The sequence below is a fragment of the Mastigoproctus giganteus genome, chromosome 1, assembly GCF_048544385.1.
Source record: "Mastigoproctus giganteus isolate SK-2022 chromosome 1, ASM4854438v1, whole genome shotgun sequence".
NCBI classification, from domain to species: domain Eukaryota; kingdom Metazoa; phylum Arthropoda; class Arachnida; order Uropygi; family Thelyphonidae; genus Mastigoproctus; species Mastigoproctus giganteus.
In genome coordinates this window covers 108,326,123-108,346,414 of record NC_143575.1, presented here as the reverse complement: position 1 = coordinate 108,346,414, position 20,292 = coordinate 108,326,123, and the positions used below count along the sequence as shown (strand labels likewise).

The 20,292-nt window shown below is 36.7% G+C and overlaps 1 protein-coding gene across 1 annotated transcript in view; it reads left to right on the top strand.

Moving 5' to 3' along the window:
• Positions 1-20,292, top strand: part of LOC150091088 (growth hormone-regulated TBC protein 1-like) — a 214,834-nt gene that overhangs the window by 21,058 nt on the left and 173,484 nt on the right. Inside the window, exon 3 of the mRNA XM_090381738.1 lies at positions 9,031-9,077. Within this exon, the coding sequence (XP_090237864.1) occupies positions 9,031-9,077 (47 nt within the window). The remainder of the gene's footprint in view (positions 1-9,030; positions 9,078-20,292) is intronic.

Below are 20,292 nucleotides of genomic sequence, written 5' to 3'. Positions count from 1 at the left end.
GCGCTGTCTTCAGCTGGTGAACATTTTTTGGTGGGTGTGGACATGCCCCTAGGCATCTCCCCAGAGTGTCCCATATGTGTTTGATGGGATTTAGATCGGCAGAACGGGCAGGCCAATCCATACGAACAATGTCCTCACTTTCCAAAAGCATATCAACAGCTGCAGTGCAATGTGGTGTTTGGCGTTATTATCCATAGACATGAACTTGGGGCCAATGGCACCTCGGAACAGATGCATATGGGAAAGGATTACCTCAGTACAGTAGCGTGTACTGGTTAGAGTACCGCCTTCCAGTATCTGGAGTTGTGTACAACCTCTCATCAGATTAGCTGACGTCCAGAATCACTGCTGAGAGTGAATCTGCTCTCATCAGTAAAGAGTACCTTAAGTAAAGATTTTGTGGTTGTAACCATTAGAAATAGTGTTAGTCCTTAAGTTTTGCACACCAGTGTATATATATATAAAGAAATGATAACATGCACAAAAATGCCGACAATACAAAGCTGCCCCTTTTCTAAATTCACGTTGAAGAATCCATATTTTTACTCAGTTTAATCCTTCTCTGTCTCACTGTTATAGTGTAGTTGGTAAAAAAACATTTCTCAATCTTTTAATTAGAAAAACTGTTTTCTCTTTATTTTTCTTTTCACAAAAAACGAATAAAAAATAAATGAAATGCTATTAAAAATTCCCCCTTTTTTGTTTTATTTTGCAGATTTTCCAGTTATTTCTATTAAATAATTGCCTCAAGTGTGCTGTGGTAGTCTGCTTTGGAAAATAGACAGATGCCATAATAGCATTGTTCACTTGTAATGTGTGAAATTTCATCACAATTTTTTGTACTTCAAAGCTAATTAATAGTGTCTTTCAGAAGATACTAAGAAATAGGACATAAAATAACAGATTTGTATGCAAGATTTTCCATGTATTGTAAAATCTGAAAAAGGTAATACTCATTTACCATGTGTACATATGATATTTCATATTTAAGCAGTGAAATATGATGTAATCAGACATTTTCAAATAAATAAGCTTAATGACAGCATGCAGTGCATTGAAAGAAACAAAAATAGAGGTTGCATTTCATGGTGACAATGATGTCATATGTGCCAATTGTTTATTTGCATATTTTGTTATAGAACACAATTATCCTCTGAGTTATATTGATCATGCAGTTACATTGTTCTGAAATATATTTCTGGATGGTGAAATATCAAAAAATACTGTTGTGGATAAAAATGAATAGGTAAAGAAAAAGTAGTGATGGTTATAAAAAATGGGCCATTTTCATTTGATGCTACAAGCGGCAGTAATCAAAGTGATTCCAATTTATTTCCCACTGTAGTGACTTATTATGATTAAAAAAAAAAAAAAAATCAAATTGAAAGCAGCTTGCTCTCATTGCCAGCACTGGAAGAGACTACAAGATACAATATTGGCTACAACAAGTCATCTTATTAAATTGTGTTCTGAAAAGGGAACTGTGTATCATCCTTTGAAAGTGGATAAATACATGGTAGACATACTATTGGCGCCTCCGTAGCCAGGTGGGAAGGAGCAGCAGTGTGTAGCACATGCTTCTTGACTAGACCGGGGTTCGAACCAGTCACCACCAAATATGGAAGATGCGGAAAGGTCAGGGAATGACCACTGCATATCCCGGAGCAATATGGCCTTAGTTGCTAATGCTCCTAAAAACCAAAACAACAACAACGACATACTATTCTCTAGAATGAAGTGCTAAGAGGAAAGATACATTTAAATAATTTTAACTGGTACATGTCACTGAAGGAAAAGAGATTTTTAAGCATGTGTTCTCATTGCCTGGCTTTGGTTAAATGTGTAACTAGACTGGCATAACAGTGGCAACATTTGATCTTTTTAAAGAGGAGGTTAGAAGTGGTGAGAAAAGCAATATGAGCACTTTTTCAGAGGTAAAAAACTGAAAGGTGTACAATAAGCGATCACTAGCGAGTGACTCATATGTTCAAATCCACTTCATGATGCAAAAGTTATTAAAGACAAATTGATGAATTCAAGAAGTAATTCTGATTTGCAAAATTCTGATAAAAGCAATCCTAAACAGGCCATGCTAGCTGATAATTCTAGTCATGTTATCCTCACTAGTGTAGAAAGTTGGCTCGTGTTTCTCTCTTCTAGCTTGAATAAAGCAATTTGCTTGGTTCTTTCAAATGTTATGCCAACATTTGAAAATTCAAACATAGCTCTTCAATCCAATGTACCTCTCATCCATATACTGAAGTCATTACTCCTAGCTATGTTGAAGAATGTTATGTGCGAATTTATTTTGCCAACAGTTTTCAAGTCTACTTTCATTTTGGAAATTTATTACGATAACAGAATAAACCAGATGGATGAATCTGACTTAGTCATAGCAATTTGTACTGCCAAGGTCATGGAGAGTATAAAGCAAGGGAAGATTCTATTCTTTTTGGCTTGTGAAGAAGTACTTTTTTGGCTGTGTGTGACTACATTGATGCACAAGTTCCCATTGAAAAATGATGAGGTAGCACACATTTTGTCAATTGGCATTGCATCATTTTCAAATTGAATTTGTTTTTGTGTGGATAAGTTTCCTGTACTTCCTGATGTCATTAAAGATAAGGAAATAGATGATACATAGATGTTTTGCAGCATCAGTTCTACCAGTTTCATTGTGAGAACCTACTAGGTGCTATAATTAAAGAAGAAAGAATTGATATACAGTAGTTTTTTATTACGGAACTGCAAGTGCATAGGGAAACATGAAATATATTTTAATATTCCTCATAGCATTGCTGTAGGTGAGAGAATAATTAACTAAGTTAAAAAAAAAAAAAAAAAAAACTGAATTCATTTGTTCTCTTTCTGGTGAAGCTTTACAAATACTCTTGACAAAACCAAGTCTTGACAGCAGTGCCATTGTTGTAAACAAAACTTTGACTCAACATTTTTGAAGAGGGCAAAGTCTGCAACAGGAAGCAAGCATCCTTCTTGAAGCAAGAAAAATCAGCTGATGTGTAATAGAATATCCAAACAGAATTTCATAGACAGAAAAATGTTAGGTATGCTAATGTTTAAAAGCATATTGTACTGGTAAACAATCCTAGAAATTTAATTTCTATTGTGACCTATTTAATTTCTATAAAACCTCCTGTTTTTAAGTCACACCCTCCTGTTCTCCTCCTGCTTACAAATGCTTGATCTTTAGCTTTTTAAAAATCAAAGGTTGGCAGCTGTGAAACTAAGATAAAAATGAAAAATTTTAATCTACTGGCTTGTGTATCACATGTATATATGTTATGCTCATCATTTACCAATCAAACACATGAGCATGTGCAACGTCAAAGTTAGAACTGTTCTGTTGGCAACTAGTTTTTTGTATATTATCATTTCAGTATAATTTTGGAAAATATTTTTTTCATGTTTTTCAGTTTGTATCAGCAGATAATATTCTCTGTCAAGGGGTGTTTCACCATAATGTTGGTGAAGGTTTCCTTGTTAGAACAAGAGAGGTATAAAAACTTTCTGTTTTACAGAAAAATACATTTGTTACTATATATATATATATATATATATATATATATATAGTAACCTTTGGGGGGAGACAAAGACCAATAGATTGACAGTAGCCACTGGCAGAGGTGAAAGAGATTCTTGCACTGCTTCTATTAGAATGAGCAGAAGCCTGAAAAACAAGATGCATGGTATTTCAGAGACTGCTGGGAGCCATTGCGGCACAAGTAAACACATGGGTTGTATTAGGGTAGCTAAGAATAGAAACAGGTGCAGGTATACTTGCGTGTACACCAATGCTAGGAGTTTAGTAAATAAATTTGATGAATTTGAGGTATTGCTCAAAACATCGAAGGTAGATATTGTTGGGATATCAGAGACGTGGTGTCACACAGATATAAGGGATGCGGAACTGCAATTTGGGGAGTACAACGTCTACAGAAAGGATAGACAGGATAGGAAGGGGGGAGGTGTTATGCTATTAGTTAAGAAACACATAAAAACCAAGGAAGTGAAGCCAGTCGACATCGCTGGACAGTGCAGTGTGGAGTCAGTTTGGTGTGACATAAACATAGGGAGATCAAAATTGAGAGTAGGAGTGTGCTATAGGCCTAATGACTCTGATGAGTATAATAAGGAACTGTACAGGGGAAATAGAGTGGGCCAGTAAATCAGTGTCTTATAATGGGAGATTTTAATTTCCCAGATATTGACTGGATTTTGGGGGCTGGTTACTCACACACTAGCAGGGCTTTTGTGGATTTATTGGATGATTGTTTTCTACATCAGCATGTTCGGGAGGCAACTAGAGGGAGTAATACTCTTGATTTGATTATCAGCAGTGATTCTTCATGCATTAAGAATCTGCAGATAAATGAACCACTAGGTGGCAGTGATCACAGTGTGCTGAAGTGGGATTTACTCAAAGAGGTAACTACCATTAGGGGTAAAGGGAAGGGTTATTGCTTTCGTAAAGGCGACTACGATGGACTGAGACAGTATTTAAATTCTATACAGTGGGACCAACTGATGATGTTACCAACAGCAAATTCAAAATGGGAAGCATTCAAAGAACTTATCTTGGAAGCTACTAGGCTTTACATACCAACTAAGAAATATTGTTCAAGGTTTAGGCCAAAATGGATGTCAGATGAACTAATGAGGCATATGGCAGAGAAGAAAAATGCATGGGATACATACAAATTAACTATATAATTAACTAATTAACTATATAACTATATAAAGGATTATGCCTAGTGCATTTAATTTTCCAAATACAAATTAACACATGACACAGAAGCCTATGATAGATACAAGTTGATATGCAACCAAGTTACAAAGGAGGTTAGGCAGGCGAAGGCAGATTACGAGAAATCCTTGGCAAGGGATGCAAAGAAAAACAGCAAAGAGTTCTTTACTTATGTAAACTCTAGAAGGAAGGGGATGAATCAGATTGGTCCACTTGATATTGATGGGTCAAGTGTTGATGATCCTGCTCAGGTAGCTAACAAACTAAATGAATATTTTGCATCGACATTCACACATGAGGAGTTATTCAGCGAGGGGAATGCCAGAGGTGTATTCAACTCTAGCAGTAAGCTACAGAATCTTGAAATAACTGGGAGTAAAGTGGAGGAGAAACTGTTGAAGATAAACACAAGAAAGGCACCCGGGGTGGATGGGATCTATCCAGTTATATTAAAGGAGGCAGCAAAGGAAGTAAGCAAACCCTTAGCCATAATTATGAGAGCTTCCTTGGACTCAGGGGAGGTACCCATAGACTGGAAATGTGCAAATGTGACCCCAATTCACAAAGGAGGATCAAAGGCTGACACAAGTAATTATAGACCTGTGAGCTTAACTTCTGTTCCAGGAAAATTAATGGAGGCACTGGTTAAAGAAGCACTGCAGGATCATTTAGACAAGACTTCAGTTATAGCTCAGACACAGCATGGTTTTGTTAAGGGGAAGTCTTGCCTTTCCAACTTGATTGGATACTATGATGCAGTCACAAAAGAACTGGATGCAGGGAATAACTTTGATATTATATACTTGGATCTTAGAAAGGCTTTTGATACTGTTGCACATGGAAGACTGCTACACAAATTGGAGCAGTGTGACATTGGAGGCAAATTGCTGCTATGGATAAAGGGGTGGTTGAGGGGGAGAAGACAGAGAGTGGTAATCAATGGACACTGCTCATCGTGGACTGATGTTATTAGTGGAGTCCCTCAGGGCTCAGTGTTGGGTCCATTATTGTTTTCTGTATTTATAAATGATATTGATGATGGTATATCGGGCTTAATGTCCAAGTTTGCAGACGATACAAAGGTTGGCAGGGTTGTCAAGGACACTACTGACACTGTGCTGCTGCAACAGGATCTGGAAAGGTTGAGCAGATGGGCTGAGAGGTGGCAAATGAAGTTTAACATTGACAAATGTAAAGTACTACACATGGGAAACAGCAACCCCAGAGCAACGTATCAACTCTGTGGTACAACACTGACAGTGGTAGAGAATGAAAGGGACTTGGGGGTGGTTGTGCAGGCAGATATGAAGTCCTCTGAGCAGTGCAGACGGGCTGCAAGAGTAGCTCATGGAGTATTGTCAATGATATACAGGAATTTTTCCAGCGGTGATAAGGAGGTGATTATTCCATTGTATAAGGCGATGGTCAGGCTACACCTAGAGTACTGTATACAGGTCTGGAGGCCTCATTTCAAGAAGGATGTAGAGCTGCTGGAACGAGTACAGAGAAGGGCAACAAGATTAGTGAATGGAACAAAGGGGTGCTCTTACGAAGAAAGGCTTAAGTTTTGCAAATTACAGTGTCTGGAGACTAGGCACCAGCGAGGTGATCTGATAGAGGTGTATAAAGCCTTGAATGGTTTAAGCATGCCGAATGCTGATGGGATTCTTCCTCTAGCTCAGAAAAATCACCTGAGAGGGCATAAATTCAAATTGAGGAAAGACAGATGTAGGATAGACGTGCGGAAATTTGCCTTTAGCCAGTGAGTGGTTGGTTGGTGGAACAGACTTCCATCCCTTGTCGTGGAAGTTGATAGCCTAAATAAGTTTAAGGCTCAGCTGGACAGGTATTTTGAACGAACAGAGGGGTGAAGTGGAAGTGGTTTTTTTTTTTTTTTTGGCTGATGCTGCATAAGCTTTCTTTCTTGCATCAAATGCCTCTACTAATGCTAATATATATTTTTTTTTATGTATTATTTATATATGGGTTATATATTAAAAGTTTTATATATTATTTATGCATTGGTGAACTATAGTTTCATCAAGTATGAAACAGGAAATTATATTAGAGGAATGTTTCAAAACCATAATCTTACATACATTAATGTTATTTACTTATTCCAGAATTTATTGTAACCCAACACTGAATTACGATGACAGACCATATTTGAATGCTTCTAGTAGAATTGTTGGTGAGTTATCCTCTGAGAATAGTACAGAACAAAACAATTTTCTGTAAATCTCTCTCGCTTCATTACCCATGAGGTTTTTTACTTCCTGTAAGGCCATAAGCTGCATTGCAAGGTAAGGCAGTGACATTAGAAATGAACAGAGTCTGATTTTAGGTGTGATTTTAGTGGAAAGAAGGGTGGAAGATTGGGAATGGGCTGTTAGATGGTGCCTGTGATTATTGTGGCACATAGCTTTCCCTGATGCCCAGTTGGAAAAATTTATCAGTGAGAGAAGCTCGAAGTCTGAGAGCAAATGATAATACTAGTAATGACCTTGGAGTCACACACAGTCTTCTAGGGCTGATAGCCAAGTCTGCTGCTTTAAAGTCTGAAACAATGGTATAGCTAATACTTATTCACATTTTTGAGTTGACTGTCCAGAATTTCAGCAAAGTCCTACCTTCCTGCAGAAATCAAATTTTCTCTGCTGAAATCTAAACTTAAGCTTCCGTTGGAACTCCATTAAAACACACCCCATATATACTAGAGTACTGTAGGTTCTAGTAAACTTTCATATTTGTGATTATTATAAAAAAAAATAAATGATGCCCTATTCAATTTTTTCTAGATTTATAATCAAAAAACTTCATATTTTAAGTTTGATATGTATTAGAATATATTACCTATTAAGTATGGTATTCACATCTGAATGCAGTATTATTGTGTTGAAATGAGCAGTACTAGGTAATTCCATCACCCTGGCCAATACAATCGCCTTTTACTTAGTCAAGGCTTGAAGTAGCTGCAACCATGTTTGTATGCTAAATTAAAGTTTTCGCTAAGGTAAAGAAAGCCCACACAAGAACCACATGAAACTTACAAGGCAAACTCTTTTCCCACTGCCGCAGTTTCTCCCTGCATTCTCGGTAAACAGGTGGTGCATATTATCGGTTGTGACAGTAGAAGTTGATAACGATGTGTGCCACTACAGATAACACACACTGTCTGTAGAAGTCATTTTCCTATATTAAAACAGTGGGAAGGAGGATAAACACCCCAAGACTGAGGCAGTCTGGAGGGTGTACCCATAAGTCAATTTCAGCCACGAAGGCATTACACTCATGAACTCCAATAATCTGCTTTTAATGAGAAAAAAACTACTCAGTACATTGTTATCAACTTCTGTTGCTACTACCGATAACACGCACCACCTGTTTACCAAGAATGCAGGGAGAAACTGTGGTTTCTCCCTGCATTCTTGGTTTTTTTGTGGGAAACTAGTTTTCCCAGTAAGTTTCCTGTGTTGGCTTTCTTTACCTTTGCCAAAGTTTCATCTCTTCTTATTTCTTCTGTTGTGTATAAAATTAATTTGTTTCTTTTAAAATTATGATATGCACTATGGTTACAACAAACTTTCCTTGCACTTTAAGGGTCAGCCTTAAAATTGTTTCTGCTTCTAGCTGCTACATTTTTCACCATCCTGGACATAGACCAGCTAGTGAATAATACTGCTATCTCCAGTTTGTTAGCTCTTACAGGAGGAAGTTTGAGAAGTTTATGGGGGTGGGGCAGTATGGCTCAGGCCAAGCTATTCCAAATTATCCGTAGAAAGAAATAAACTTCCATTCATGATTCTTGATTCATTTCATAATTATATTTTGTTTCAATGTTAATCTTGATGAAATTCATTTCTGGCTACAGTCTTCTGAATGCAACTTTCCATATTAAGTTGATCTCAGTTATCAGTTTTATCAGCCACTTCATTTCATTTTCCCTAATTAGTCCTTTAAGATTCCATTTTAATGTGTGGTTCCCACAGAAACAAAATGGTTAAAATTAACCATTTTAATGTGGGAACCAAAAATAATGAAGACTACTGCCTTATCGGCAGTAGTATTCTTTATTTTTTAGTTACTTGGCTTAACTTTTTATAACTATCAAATCATGAAAAGGAAAAAAAAACAATGGATTCTATTTTTTTTTTTTTTTGTGCAAACTGCTGTTTTTTGTCAATTATATTTCATAAAAAATATTTAAAAAAACCTGTGTATTCGTAATTAAGTAAAGAAAAATATTCACAATTTTTGATTTATAGTTAAAAGGTATATAAGGAAAGGAATTCCAGGAAGACACAGAGGAATGGTAAGTTGTTTTTTTTTTTTTTAATTTTGAGAAAATAATTTTTGGTTAATATTTTTATTTAATTTTTTTTTTTTTTTTTTCTTTCTTGTTTTAAAATGTTAGAAAAAAAACCTATTTTCTAACATTTTAAAATAATTTATGCTCAGGTATGCATCTCAAGAATGCTAACGATGCTATGATTAATTCTTTGCAATACTACCGTTGTTAAGGCTTCTCTTATTAATTTTTCGAGAAACTTTAACAACAGGAATGGGTGGATTTTCTGTACACAGTTCAAGAAAACCTGTTGGAAGATCTTGTGACCAGGATCTTTAGAAAGGGAGTTGTTCATTTTCATCCACTTCTGATTAATACCCCTGGTTTTGATAACACAAATAATTTTCATAGCAAAACCATGTTTTTTATTAGTCTACATACCATTCCTTTGTGACTCCAGAATGTGTATATCAGCATGTTCACACACACACACACACACACACACACACACACACACACACACACACACACACACACACACACACACACACACACAATTGTATTGACATGCACAACAAAGGTTGGCAGGGTAGTTAATAACAGGAATCTCGGTATGCTACTACAACAAGATCTAGAAATTGGGCAGATGGGCCAAGACGTGCATGTGTATAGGTTTAATCCCAGAGTAATACACCAACTAGGTGATACCACACTCGAGGTATTGGAGAATGAGAAAACTTGGGGCTAATTGTACAGTCATACACGAAGTTCTCTGTGCAGTGCAGACAGACTACTTAGACAGCTCATAGGGTTCTATCAATAATCTATAGGAAATTTTACAGCAAGAACAAGGAATTGAGTCATCAAATAAGGCAATCAAGTACTTACAATTTCTATAAGTACTGGACTGGCAGAATTACTTAACAAGTACAGGTCACTGTTGAAAAAAAGCCGTGAATTAGGGTTGAATTTGAAACACGATAGGAGAGAAGTATTCAAATTTCAGACACGATAGGAGAGAGTATAGGATGAGAGCCTTGTCGATCAATTCGGCCCTGGAAAGATTGTGCAAGGCTCAAGGGGTAGAATTTTTTTCAGCCTGGTCTGTACTTGTTAACAGGAGAGACTGCTTCTACAGGGATGGGATACACTTAAATAGAAAGGGTGCAAGAATATTTGCTGATGCTATCGAGGCAGTGTTAGGTGGGTCGGAAAGCTGCTAGCTTGGGGGAATACAATAGATTAACAGTAGCCACTGGCAGAGGTGAAAGTGATTCTTGCACTGCTTCTATTAGAATGAGCAGAAGCCTGGAAAACAAGATGCAGGATATTTCAGAGACTGCTGGGAGTCATTGCGGTACAACTAAAAACATGGGTTGTGTTAGGGTAGCTAAGAATTGGAACAGGTGCATGTATACTTGCATGTATGGCAATGCTAGGAGTTTGGTAAATAAATTTGATGAACTTGAGGTATTGCTCGAAGCATCAAAGGCGGATATTGTTGGGATATCAGAGACGTGGTGTCACACAGATATATAAGGAATGCAGAACTGAAATTTGGGGAGTACAACATCTACAGAAAGGATAGACAGGATAGGAAGGGAGGAGGGGTTATGCTATTAGTTAAGAAAATCGAAGGAAGTGAAGCCAGTCGATATCGCTGGACAGTGCAGTGTCGAATCAGTTTGGTGTGACATAAGCATTGGGAGATCAAAATTGAGAGTAGGAGTGTGCTGTAGGCCTAATGACTCTGATGAGTATAATAAGAAACTGTACAGGGAAATATAGTGGGCCAGTAAATCAGAGTCTTATAATGGAGATTTTAATTTCCCAATTGACTGGAATTTGTGGGTTGGTCACTCAAACACTAGCAAGGCTTTTGTGGATTTATTGGATGATTGTTTTCTACATCAGCATGTTCGGGAGGCAACTAGAGGGAGTAATACTCTTGATTTGATTATCAGTAGCGATTCTTCATGCATTAAGAATCTGCAGATAAAGGAACCACTAGGTGCCAGTGAGCACAGTGTGCTGAAGTGGGATTTACTCAAAGAGGTAACTACCATCAGGGGTAAAGGGAAGGGTTATTGCTTTCGTAAAGGCGACTACGATGGTCTGAGACTGTATTTAAATTCTAAACAGTGGGACCAACTGATGATGTTACCAACAGCAAATTCAAAATGGGAAGCATTCAAAGAACTTATCTTGGAAGCTACTAGGCTTTACTTACCAACTAAGAAATATTGTTCAAGGTTTAGGCCTAAATGGATGTCAGATGAACTAATAAGACGTATGGCAGAGAAGAAAAATGCATGGGATACATATAAATTAATGGGTGATATGGAAGCCTATGCTAGATATAAGCTGGTCTGTAACCAAGTCACAAAGGAGATTAGGCAAGCAAAGACAGATTATGAGAAATTCTTGTCAAAGGATGCAAAGAAAAACAGCAAAGAGTTCTTTACTTACGTAAACTCTAGAAGGAAGGGGGTGAATCAGATTGGTTCACTTGATATCGATGGTTCAACTGTTGATGATCCTACTCAGGTAGCTAACAAACTAAATGAATATTTTGCATCGACATTCACACATGAGGAGTTATTCAGTGAGGGGAATGCCAGAGGTGTATTCAACTCTGGCAGTAAGCTAGATAATCTTATAATAACTGAGAGTAAAGTGGAGAAGAAATTGTTGAAGATAAACACAAGAAAGGCACCTGGGTGGATGGGATCTATCCAGCTATATTAAAGGAGGCAGCAAAGGAAGTAAGCAAACCCTTAGCCATAATTATGAGAGCTGCTTTGAACTCAGGGGAGGTACCCATAGACTGGAGATGTGCAAATGTTACCCCAATTCACAAAGGAGGATCAAAGGCTGACATAAGTAATTATAGACCTCTGAGTTTAACTTCTGTTGCAGGAAAATTAATGAGGCACTGGTTAAAGAAGCACTGCAGGATCATCTAGACAAGACTTCAGTTATATCTCGGACACAGCATGGTTTGGTTAAGGGGAAGTCTTGCCTGACAAATTTGATTGGATACTATGATGCAGTCACAAAAGAGCTGGATGCAGGGAATAACTTTGATATTATATACTTGGATCTTAGAAAGGCTTTTGATACTGTTGCACATGGAAGACTGCTGCAGAAATTGGGAGCAGTGTGGCATTGGAGGCAAATTGCTGCTATGGATAAAGGGGTGGTTGAGGGGGAGAAGACAGAGTGGTAATCAATGGACACTGCTCATCGTGGACTAATGTTGTTCATTATTGGGTCCATTATTGTTTTCTGTATTTATAAATAATATTGATGATGGTATGTCAAGCTTAGTGTCCAAGTTTGCAGACGATACAATGGTTGGCAGGGTTGTTAAGGACACTACTGACGCTATGCTGCTGCAACAGAATCTGGAAAGGTTGAGCAGATGGGCTGAGAGGTGGCAAATGAAGTTTAACATTGACAAATGTAAAGTACTACATATTGGAAACAGCAACCCCAGAGCAACGTATCAACTCTGTGGTACTACACTGACAGTGGTAGAGAATGAAAAGGACCTGGGGTAACAGTGCAGACGGGCTGCAAGAGTAGCTCATTGTAGCTTGTCAATGATATACAGAAATTTTTCTAGCAGGGATAAGGTGGTGATTATTCCCTTGTATAAGGCAATGGTTAGGCCACACCTCGAGTTCTCGATATTGAGGTAAACTCCTCTTATTATTTTACTAATGTATACAGGTCTGGAGGCCTCATTTCAAGAAGGATGTAGAGCTGCTGGAACGAATACAAAAAAGGGCAACAAGATTAGTGAATGGAAAAAAGATTTGCTTTTTTCGAAGAGAGGCTTAAGTTTTGCAAATTACAGTGTCTGGAGACTAGGCACCGGCAAGGTGATCTGATAGAGGTGTATAAAGCCTTGAATGGTTTGAGCCATGCCCAGTGCTGATAGGATTCTTCCTCTTGCTCAGAATAATAGCCCTAGAGGGCATAAATTCAAATTGAGGAAAGTCAGTTGTAGGATAGATGTGAAGTTTGCCTTTAGCTAGTGGGTGGTTGATTGCTGGAACAAATTTTCATCTATCGCTGTAAAAGTTGATAGCTTAAATAGATTCAAGACAGAACTAGACAAACATTTGGAGAAAGAGGATGGGTGAAATGAGAGGGTTCCCCCCCCCCCCCCCCGCTGATGCTTGCTTTCTTGCATCATGTGCCTATGCTAATAGTATGCTTGTTCAAAACACAAGGTCCCAAGAAGAGTCCACAGCTGAGAGAGGTAGTGCTAGTGGTAGTCAAGGGAAAAAGTGACTGATATCACTGAATAATCCTTTGGTTTTACAGCATCTTAAACAACTGAACAATTGCCCGACAGGGCATAAATTCAAATTGAGGAAAGACAGTTGTAGGATAGATGTGCGGAAATTTGCCTTTAGCCAGCGGGTAGTTGGTTGGTGGAACAGACTTCCGTCCCTTGTTGTGGAAGTTGATAGCCTAAATAAATTTAAGGTTCAGCTGGACAGGTATATTTCGAACGAACGGAGGGGTGAATTGGGAGTGGTTTTTTTTTTTGTTTTTTTTTTGCTGATGCTGCATAAGCTTGCTTTTTTGCATCATATGCCTCTACTAATGCTAATGTGCAGTTAGATCTGCATCTCAACTGCATCAGGTTGGGAAACAAATTTTATGAAGGGTATGTGCCTGTTATGGGTGTAAAGAATTGCAGCAAGATTAGTGGGAGGCATGATAAGTACACTACCAAGAAAGGCTTCAGTTCTGCAAATTGTGGTATCTGGAAACTAGACACCTGTGAGGATGATTGAGGTGTTTGAATGGATTTAGTAAACTGAATGTTGATGGCATCTTTACTTGTGTTCTGAAAACATACTACATCATCATCAGCCATTTTCAATCCACTGCAGGTTCCTTCTGTTTTGAGCACTGGCCATCCATTTACTACCCACAAACTCATGAATTTCATCTATCCATCTCCGCCTTTGTCTTCTAGCTCCTCTTGGGTACCATTCTGTTATTTTCTTAGTCCATCTGTCATCATGTCTTCGAGCTATGTGTCCTGCCCAAGGCCATTTTAGTTCTTTAGTTTTGATAAGAATGTCCTTTACTTGAGTTTGCTGCCTGATCCATGTGTTTCTCTTCTTATCTTACAGTCTGATTCCCAATATAATTCGTTCCATTCTTTGCTGTGTAGTTCTCAGCTTCATTTCTATTCTTTTGGTGAGTGCCTAAGTTTCACTTCCATAAGTCATGGTGGGGAGTAAACATTGTTTCATTATTTTACGTTTCAGACAAACTGGGATATTGCTCTTCAGTATGTGACTATATTTCCTGAATGCTATCCATCCAAAATTTATTCTTCTCTTGACTTCCAGCCATTTATCATTATTACAGCTAATAACTTGTCCCAGATAAGTATATGACTCCACCTTTTCAATTACTGCTCCTTCAATCATTATTTCCCTTTCTGTGACATCATTACTTTTGTTTTAGCCATATTCATCTTTAGTCCAAAATCCTTACTAACTGTGCATAACTGATTCAGATTTTCCTCTAATTCTTTGGGATCGTGGTTTACGACTACAATGCCATCTGCAAATCGTAAATGGTTTAGGTACTCTCCGTTCACATTGACTCCTTTCTGCGACCGGTCTAATCTTCTGAAAGCTTCCTCAAGGACAGCAGTAAACAGCTTCGGAAATATTGTGTCTCCTTGTCGAACTCCTTTCTCAATTTTAAATTTCCTACTGTCTTTGTCAAGTGTAATAAAGGAGGTAGCATTCTCATATATTTTCTTCAAAATCATAATATGTGGGGTATCTATGCCTTGTCTTTCCAATGCCCGAAACATTGCCTTATGCTGTATGGAGTCAACTGCCTTTTCATAATCCACAAATGCCAGGCATAATGGTGTTTTATATTCATTTGCTTTCTCCATTAGCTGTGATATTACATGAAGGTGATCCATAGTTGAGAATCCTGTCCGAAAGCCAGCTTGCTCTTTCGGACAGGTTGATTCTCATCAAGTATTCTTTCTAATCTGTTAGTAATGACCCTTGTGAACAACTTGTAGATGTGGGATAACAACCTAATTGGTCTATAATTTCCAATATCTGATTTATCTCCTTTCTTATGCAGCAAAACTATGATTGCATTATTCCACTGCTTAGGCGTCACACCTTTTCTAATGTACTTTGTGAAGAGCCTTGCGAGTTTTTGTGTTAAGGCTCTTCCTCCCAATTTTAATAACTCTACAGTAACTTCATCTTCCCCCGGGGCTTTCTGATTCTTCATTTTCTTCAATGCATGTTCTACCTCATCAGGAAGAATATCGGGTATGTCGTATGCGTTGCTAATTTGCAATCCATGTTCCCCACTGCTGGCATCATTCCCTTGCTCCTTGTATAATTCTCTGTAGTAGTCTTCTGCTATTTGAATTATGCCTTCTCTGCTGTTTATAAATACACAATCGTTATTCTTCAGTTTCAGTATCATTTCTTTCTGTAGTACTGCTCATGGCTGCTGATTTAAATCCTTTGTTTTCCCTTAATGCCTTTTCTACTTTTCTTGTGTTAAATCTTGTTATGTCCTCTCTGAGTCTCTTTCTAATGGCTTTGCATAACTCAGTATTCTCAATTTTCTCCTTTTCAGTGTTTATCTTGCTCTTAATTTTTCGCCTTCAGTTCATCATAACAAGTGTTTCTTGACTAATTTTTTCTTCCTTGGATTTCTTTTTCGCTATAGGTTTCTTGGGCTTTATCAATTTCAGAAAGTTGTAATATTCCGCATCGATATCTTGGTCCTGAGTAGTCTGCAGAAGCTCAAACTTGTTCTTAAGTTCCAGTACACACTGCTTTTTCTCCTCTTCTGTTATCTCAAAGACCTTTGTATTATTTACTCGAGTCAGTTTTTTCCTTTCCTTTCCTACATTTAAATCAAGTGTATATCTTATCATTCTGTGATCACTTCCAACATTTACCTTATTCAGGACGGTAACATCATTCACAATATATCTTCAAAACATACATAATGGGGCATAAATTTAAATCAAGAAAGGATGGTTGCAGGATAAATGTGGAAAAGTTTTCTTTGAGCCAAAGAGTAACTGATTATTATGAATCAATCCATCTGAAACAAATTTCTATCTGTTGTTGTGGAAGTGGGCAATTTGAATAAATTTAAGAAGGGATTACACAAATGATTGGAAAGGATGGATAGGTGACATGGGAAGTTTTTTTTTTTTTTTTTTCCCCTCCTCTTGGCTGATACATTCATAACTGAACTTGTGGAACACACATGGTTTATAAGTATTGTGTTAGAAAGACCATTTGTGTCATTTGATTATATCTGGAAGGATTCCCGTCCAATTCCTGGTTCTGTTGGCAGGAATGTTGTATTATACAAAGAGATATGTAAATAAAACAATAATGGGATTAACATAATGTCCTGATAGAGAGAGACTTTATACAAAATTTGATGTCAAGTCAGAAAAGAAGAGATTTTTACATTCTCTAATGGAGATGTGGCAAGAGAAATGGGTAAAAACTGAAAAAGGACAAACAACTTTTATGTTTGTACCTAGGGTTGATATTATAGATGTTAAGAAAAAAACATGGTTGCAATTTGGATTAAAAGCAACATTTCTGATCACAGGGCCACTGCGACCCTATGTAACACCAGTAAGCGAAATCAAATTTGCCGCCCCAAAATATTTGGATTAAAAAAGGTGTAAATAATTATTATTAATTTATTGAAAAATAAAAGAATTACATATCTCACATGTAATATAATGAAACAACAAACAAAAATAACAAAATCATTAAATTCTAAATCACAGTTAATCATACCCACAATAATAAAATAAAAGGAAAATTATAAATGCTAAAAATTATACAAATTTGTTTCCTTGCTTTAAGATGTGTAATTTTATTAATTAATTCATTTATAAATAAATAAAATAAATTTTCTGTTTATACTCCGGGACGACCAAACGGTCAGAGGAGTTTTACAAGATACACAGAATACAAGAAACAGCACCGTATTCAGCAGTCACGGGCTTGAACCCCGGTCACTCAAGGCACGTGTACTTATGCACCCGCGAACCTGACCACTACCTGAAGCCTGTCTAGAGGCTATAAGGTGGCAGCCCCACCACTAGACTTCCCCTGCGAAAGGCTGGTAACCTATCCGGGGGACATTCTAAATACTCGAAATAAGCTTAAGGGAAAAAAACTGGACTGATCTCAAGGGTAATGAATGGCAATGGATATAGGACTACGATTAAGGAACTTAAAGTAGCAACTTGGAACGTTAGGGGAATAAATCACAAATTAGATGAATTGACCATGGAACTAGAAAATAAAAATATTGACATAGCAGTTATTACTGAAAGAAAAAGAACAAAGGATCCAAAAAAATAGGTAACTTCATAATGATATATTCCGGCATACCAAGTGAAAAGTGGGCATTATCGGAAGTTGCTGTTATAATAAAGAAAGAATGGGAAAACAAAATATTAGCCTACTCTTGGATATCACCCAGGATATTGAAATTAAAACTAAAATTTCTATCTTATACAATAACAATCATTGGCATCTAAGCACCAGTAGAAGGCAACATTGATGAAACCACAGAATTTTATGACTAATTACAACAGATCATAGACCAAACTAGCAAAAAAGAGTATCTCATACTAGCAGGAGATTTTAATGCAAGGGTTGGCACTCAATCAGTAGACAAATGTATAGGATCAGAAGGCAAACCCGTGGTCAACAATAATGGGAGATGCCTGATAGACTTCTGCATATTTAATAAACTTAAAATTACAAATACTTTTTTCAGACACAAGAATATCCATAAATTCACATAAGAAGCAAGAAACACAGTCTATAATAGATTATATTATCATTAATGAAAATTTAAATGACAAAATTAGAAACACTAGAGCAGTGGTCGTCAACCTGGTCCCTACCGCCGACTAGTGGGCGATTCAAGCTTTCATAGTGGCCGTTGTTACAAATTTTGTTCTTTCTCCATATATCGAGTACATTGCTAACAACTTTGTGAGTTTGACTTTTTAAAATATGCTTTTGCAATTTACTTTTGAATTCCATCTCTAAACTTTGAATATAGATAATAATTCACCAGACACTTCTCGAAGTATACTCGTGGACAAGGGACTAAATTGAGTTACTGCGGCACGAGTGGGCGGTGAGGAAATTTTAACCATCAACAAAGATACAAAAGTGGGCAGTAGGAATTAAAAGGTTGATGACCCCTGCACTAGAGTATTCAGAGGCAGTGAAATTGACAGTGATCACTACCTAGTAGAAAGCACTTTCAAAATAAAAAGAAATTATCTTAATAAAAAGAAGAAAATACCAATAAAAACTACTAAGAAATTAAAAATACATTTGTTGGAAGATGAAAGCACTAAATTTCTGTATGAAAGTCGATTGAAAGATAAACTCAAATCAGATGAAAGTGATAATGTTGAGGAAATCTGGTCAAACATGAAAAAATCAATTCTGGGAGCTGCTGAAGAAAGTCTTGGATATAAACCTATAAAAAATAAAAACTGGCTAAGAACTTGGAATGAAGACTTGAAATAAACAATCAATGAGAAAAAAATGACCTATAAACTGTTCCTACAAACTAAAGACCTACATCTACACATAAAATATAAAAAACTTAGAGCAGAAGTCAGAAAACTAACCAGAAGAAGAAGAACAAAAAAAGAACAAAAACAAAAAAGAAGAACAAAGGATCCAAAGAAATAGGTAACTTCATAATGATATACTCCAAAAGAATCCGACAAGATGACTGGGATAAATTTGTTAAATCTTTAGAACGTGATATCATGGGCCCACAGAGAAGAGGTTTTAAAATTTTTAAGAAACTAGACACAAATGATCAAATAAAAACCAACTCCATCTCCCAAGCAGAATGGAAGCAACACTGTTCCAAACTGTGGTATAACCCTGGCACTAGGGAATTGGAAGATGAATCTGTGGTAACCAAAGATGAAGAAAATAACAATGGAAGAAGTTAATATTACAAAAATCAAAAAACCGAAAAAGCCCAGGCATAGACAATTTGAATGCAGAACTATTTAAATATGGGGGCACCTTACTAAAAAAACGCACTACTAAAATTATTTAACATCATATGGCATAAGTAACAGATACCCAAAGATTGGGAAACAGGAATAGTAATCAATTTACACAAAAAAAGGCTCCAGAAATAACCCTAACAACTACAGAGGGATAACACTGCTGTTAACTGCTGCATAGCTATACTCTATATACTAAAGGATAAACTAAATAAATACAGTGAGCAATTCTTAGAAGAAGAACAATGTGGGTTCAGAAAAGGGAGAAGCACAATAGATGCCATTTTCTCATTACAACAAATTTTGGAGAAAAGAGAATTCAATCTACCAACATTTCTGCTTTTTATTGATTATGAAAAAGCATATGACAGTGTAAACCGGGAAAAACTGGCAGATTCTACTTGAAGAAAATATCCCAACCCAACTCCGGAAAGCGATGCAAAGCCTATATAAAAACTCAAAAGTCTGTATAAAATATTGTCTTAAAGCCTGTATTAACACCAATAAAAGAGTCAAACAAGGATATGGACTATCACCAAATTTATTTAATATCTACATCAATAAAATTCTTAAAGAATGGAAAAACAATTAACAATGGAATACAGTTGAACAACAGCAATAAAATCCAAACTATATTATATGCTGATGATCAAGTTATAATTGCAAAATCCGAAGATGAACTACAGATAGCAGCAAATGAACTGAATAAAATAGGTAAAAAGTAAGAGATGAAAATCTCCACCTCAAAAACAAAATCAATGGGATTATGTGGAAAAAACATACAAAGAGTCAAAATTGCTATTGATGATAAAATAATAGAACAAATATCTGACTTCACCTATTTGGGAAATTTAATATCAAATGAAGGGAAAGACATCCACACTAAACTACAAAAATATAATAAAATTAATGGAACGATTACGCCACTTCGGAAAACAAATGACAACTGAAATAAAATTGGCTGCACAACATCACTACAAAACCAGCCCTCTTCTACAGCTGTGAGACTTGGGTCATAAATAAGAAAGATGCACACAAACTAGAATCAGTACAAATGAGATTTTTAAGACCATTATTAGGCTTTACAAGACTAGACCACCAAAGAAATTTAGATATCTGCAA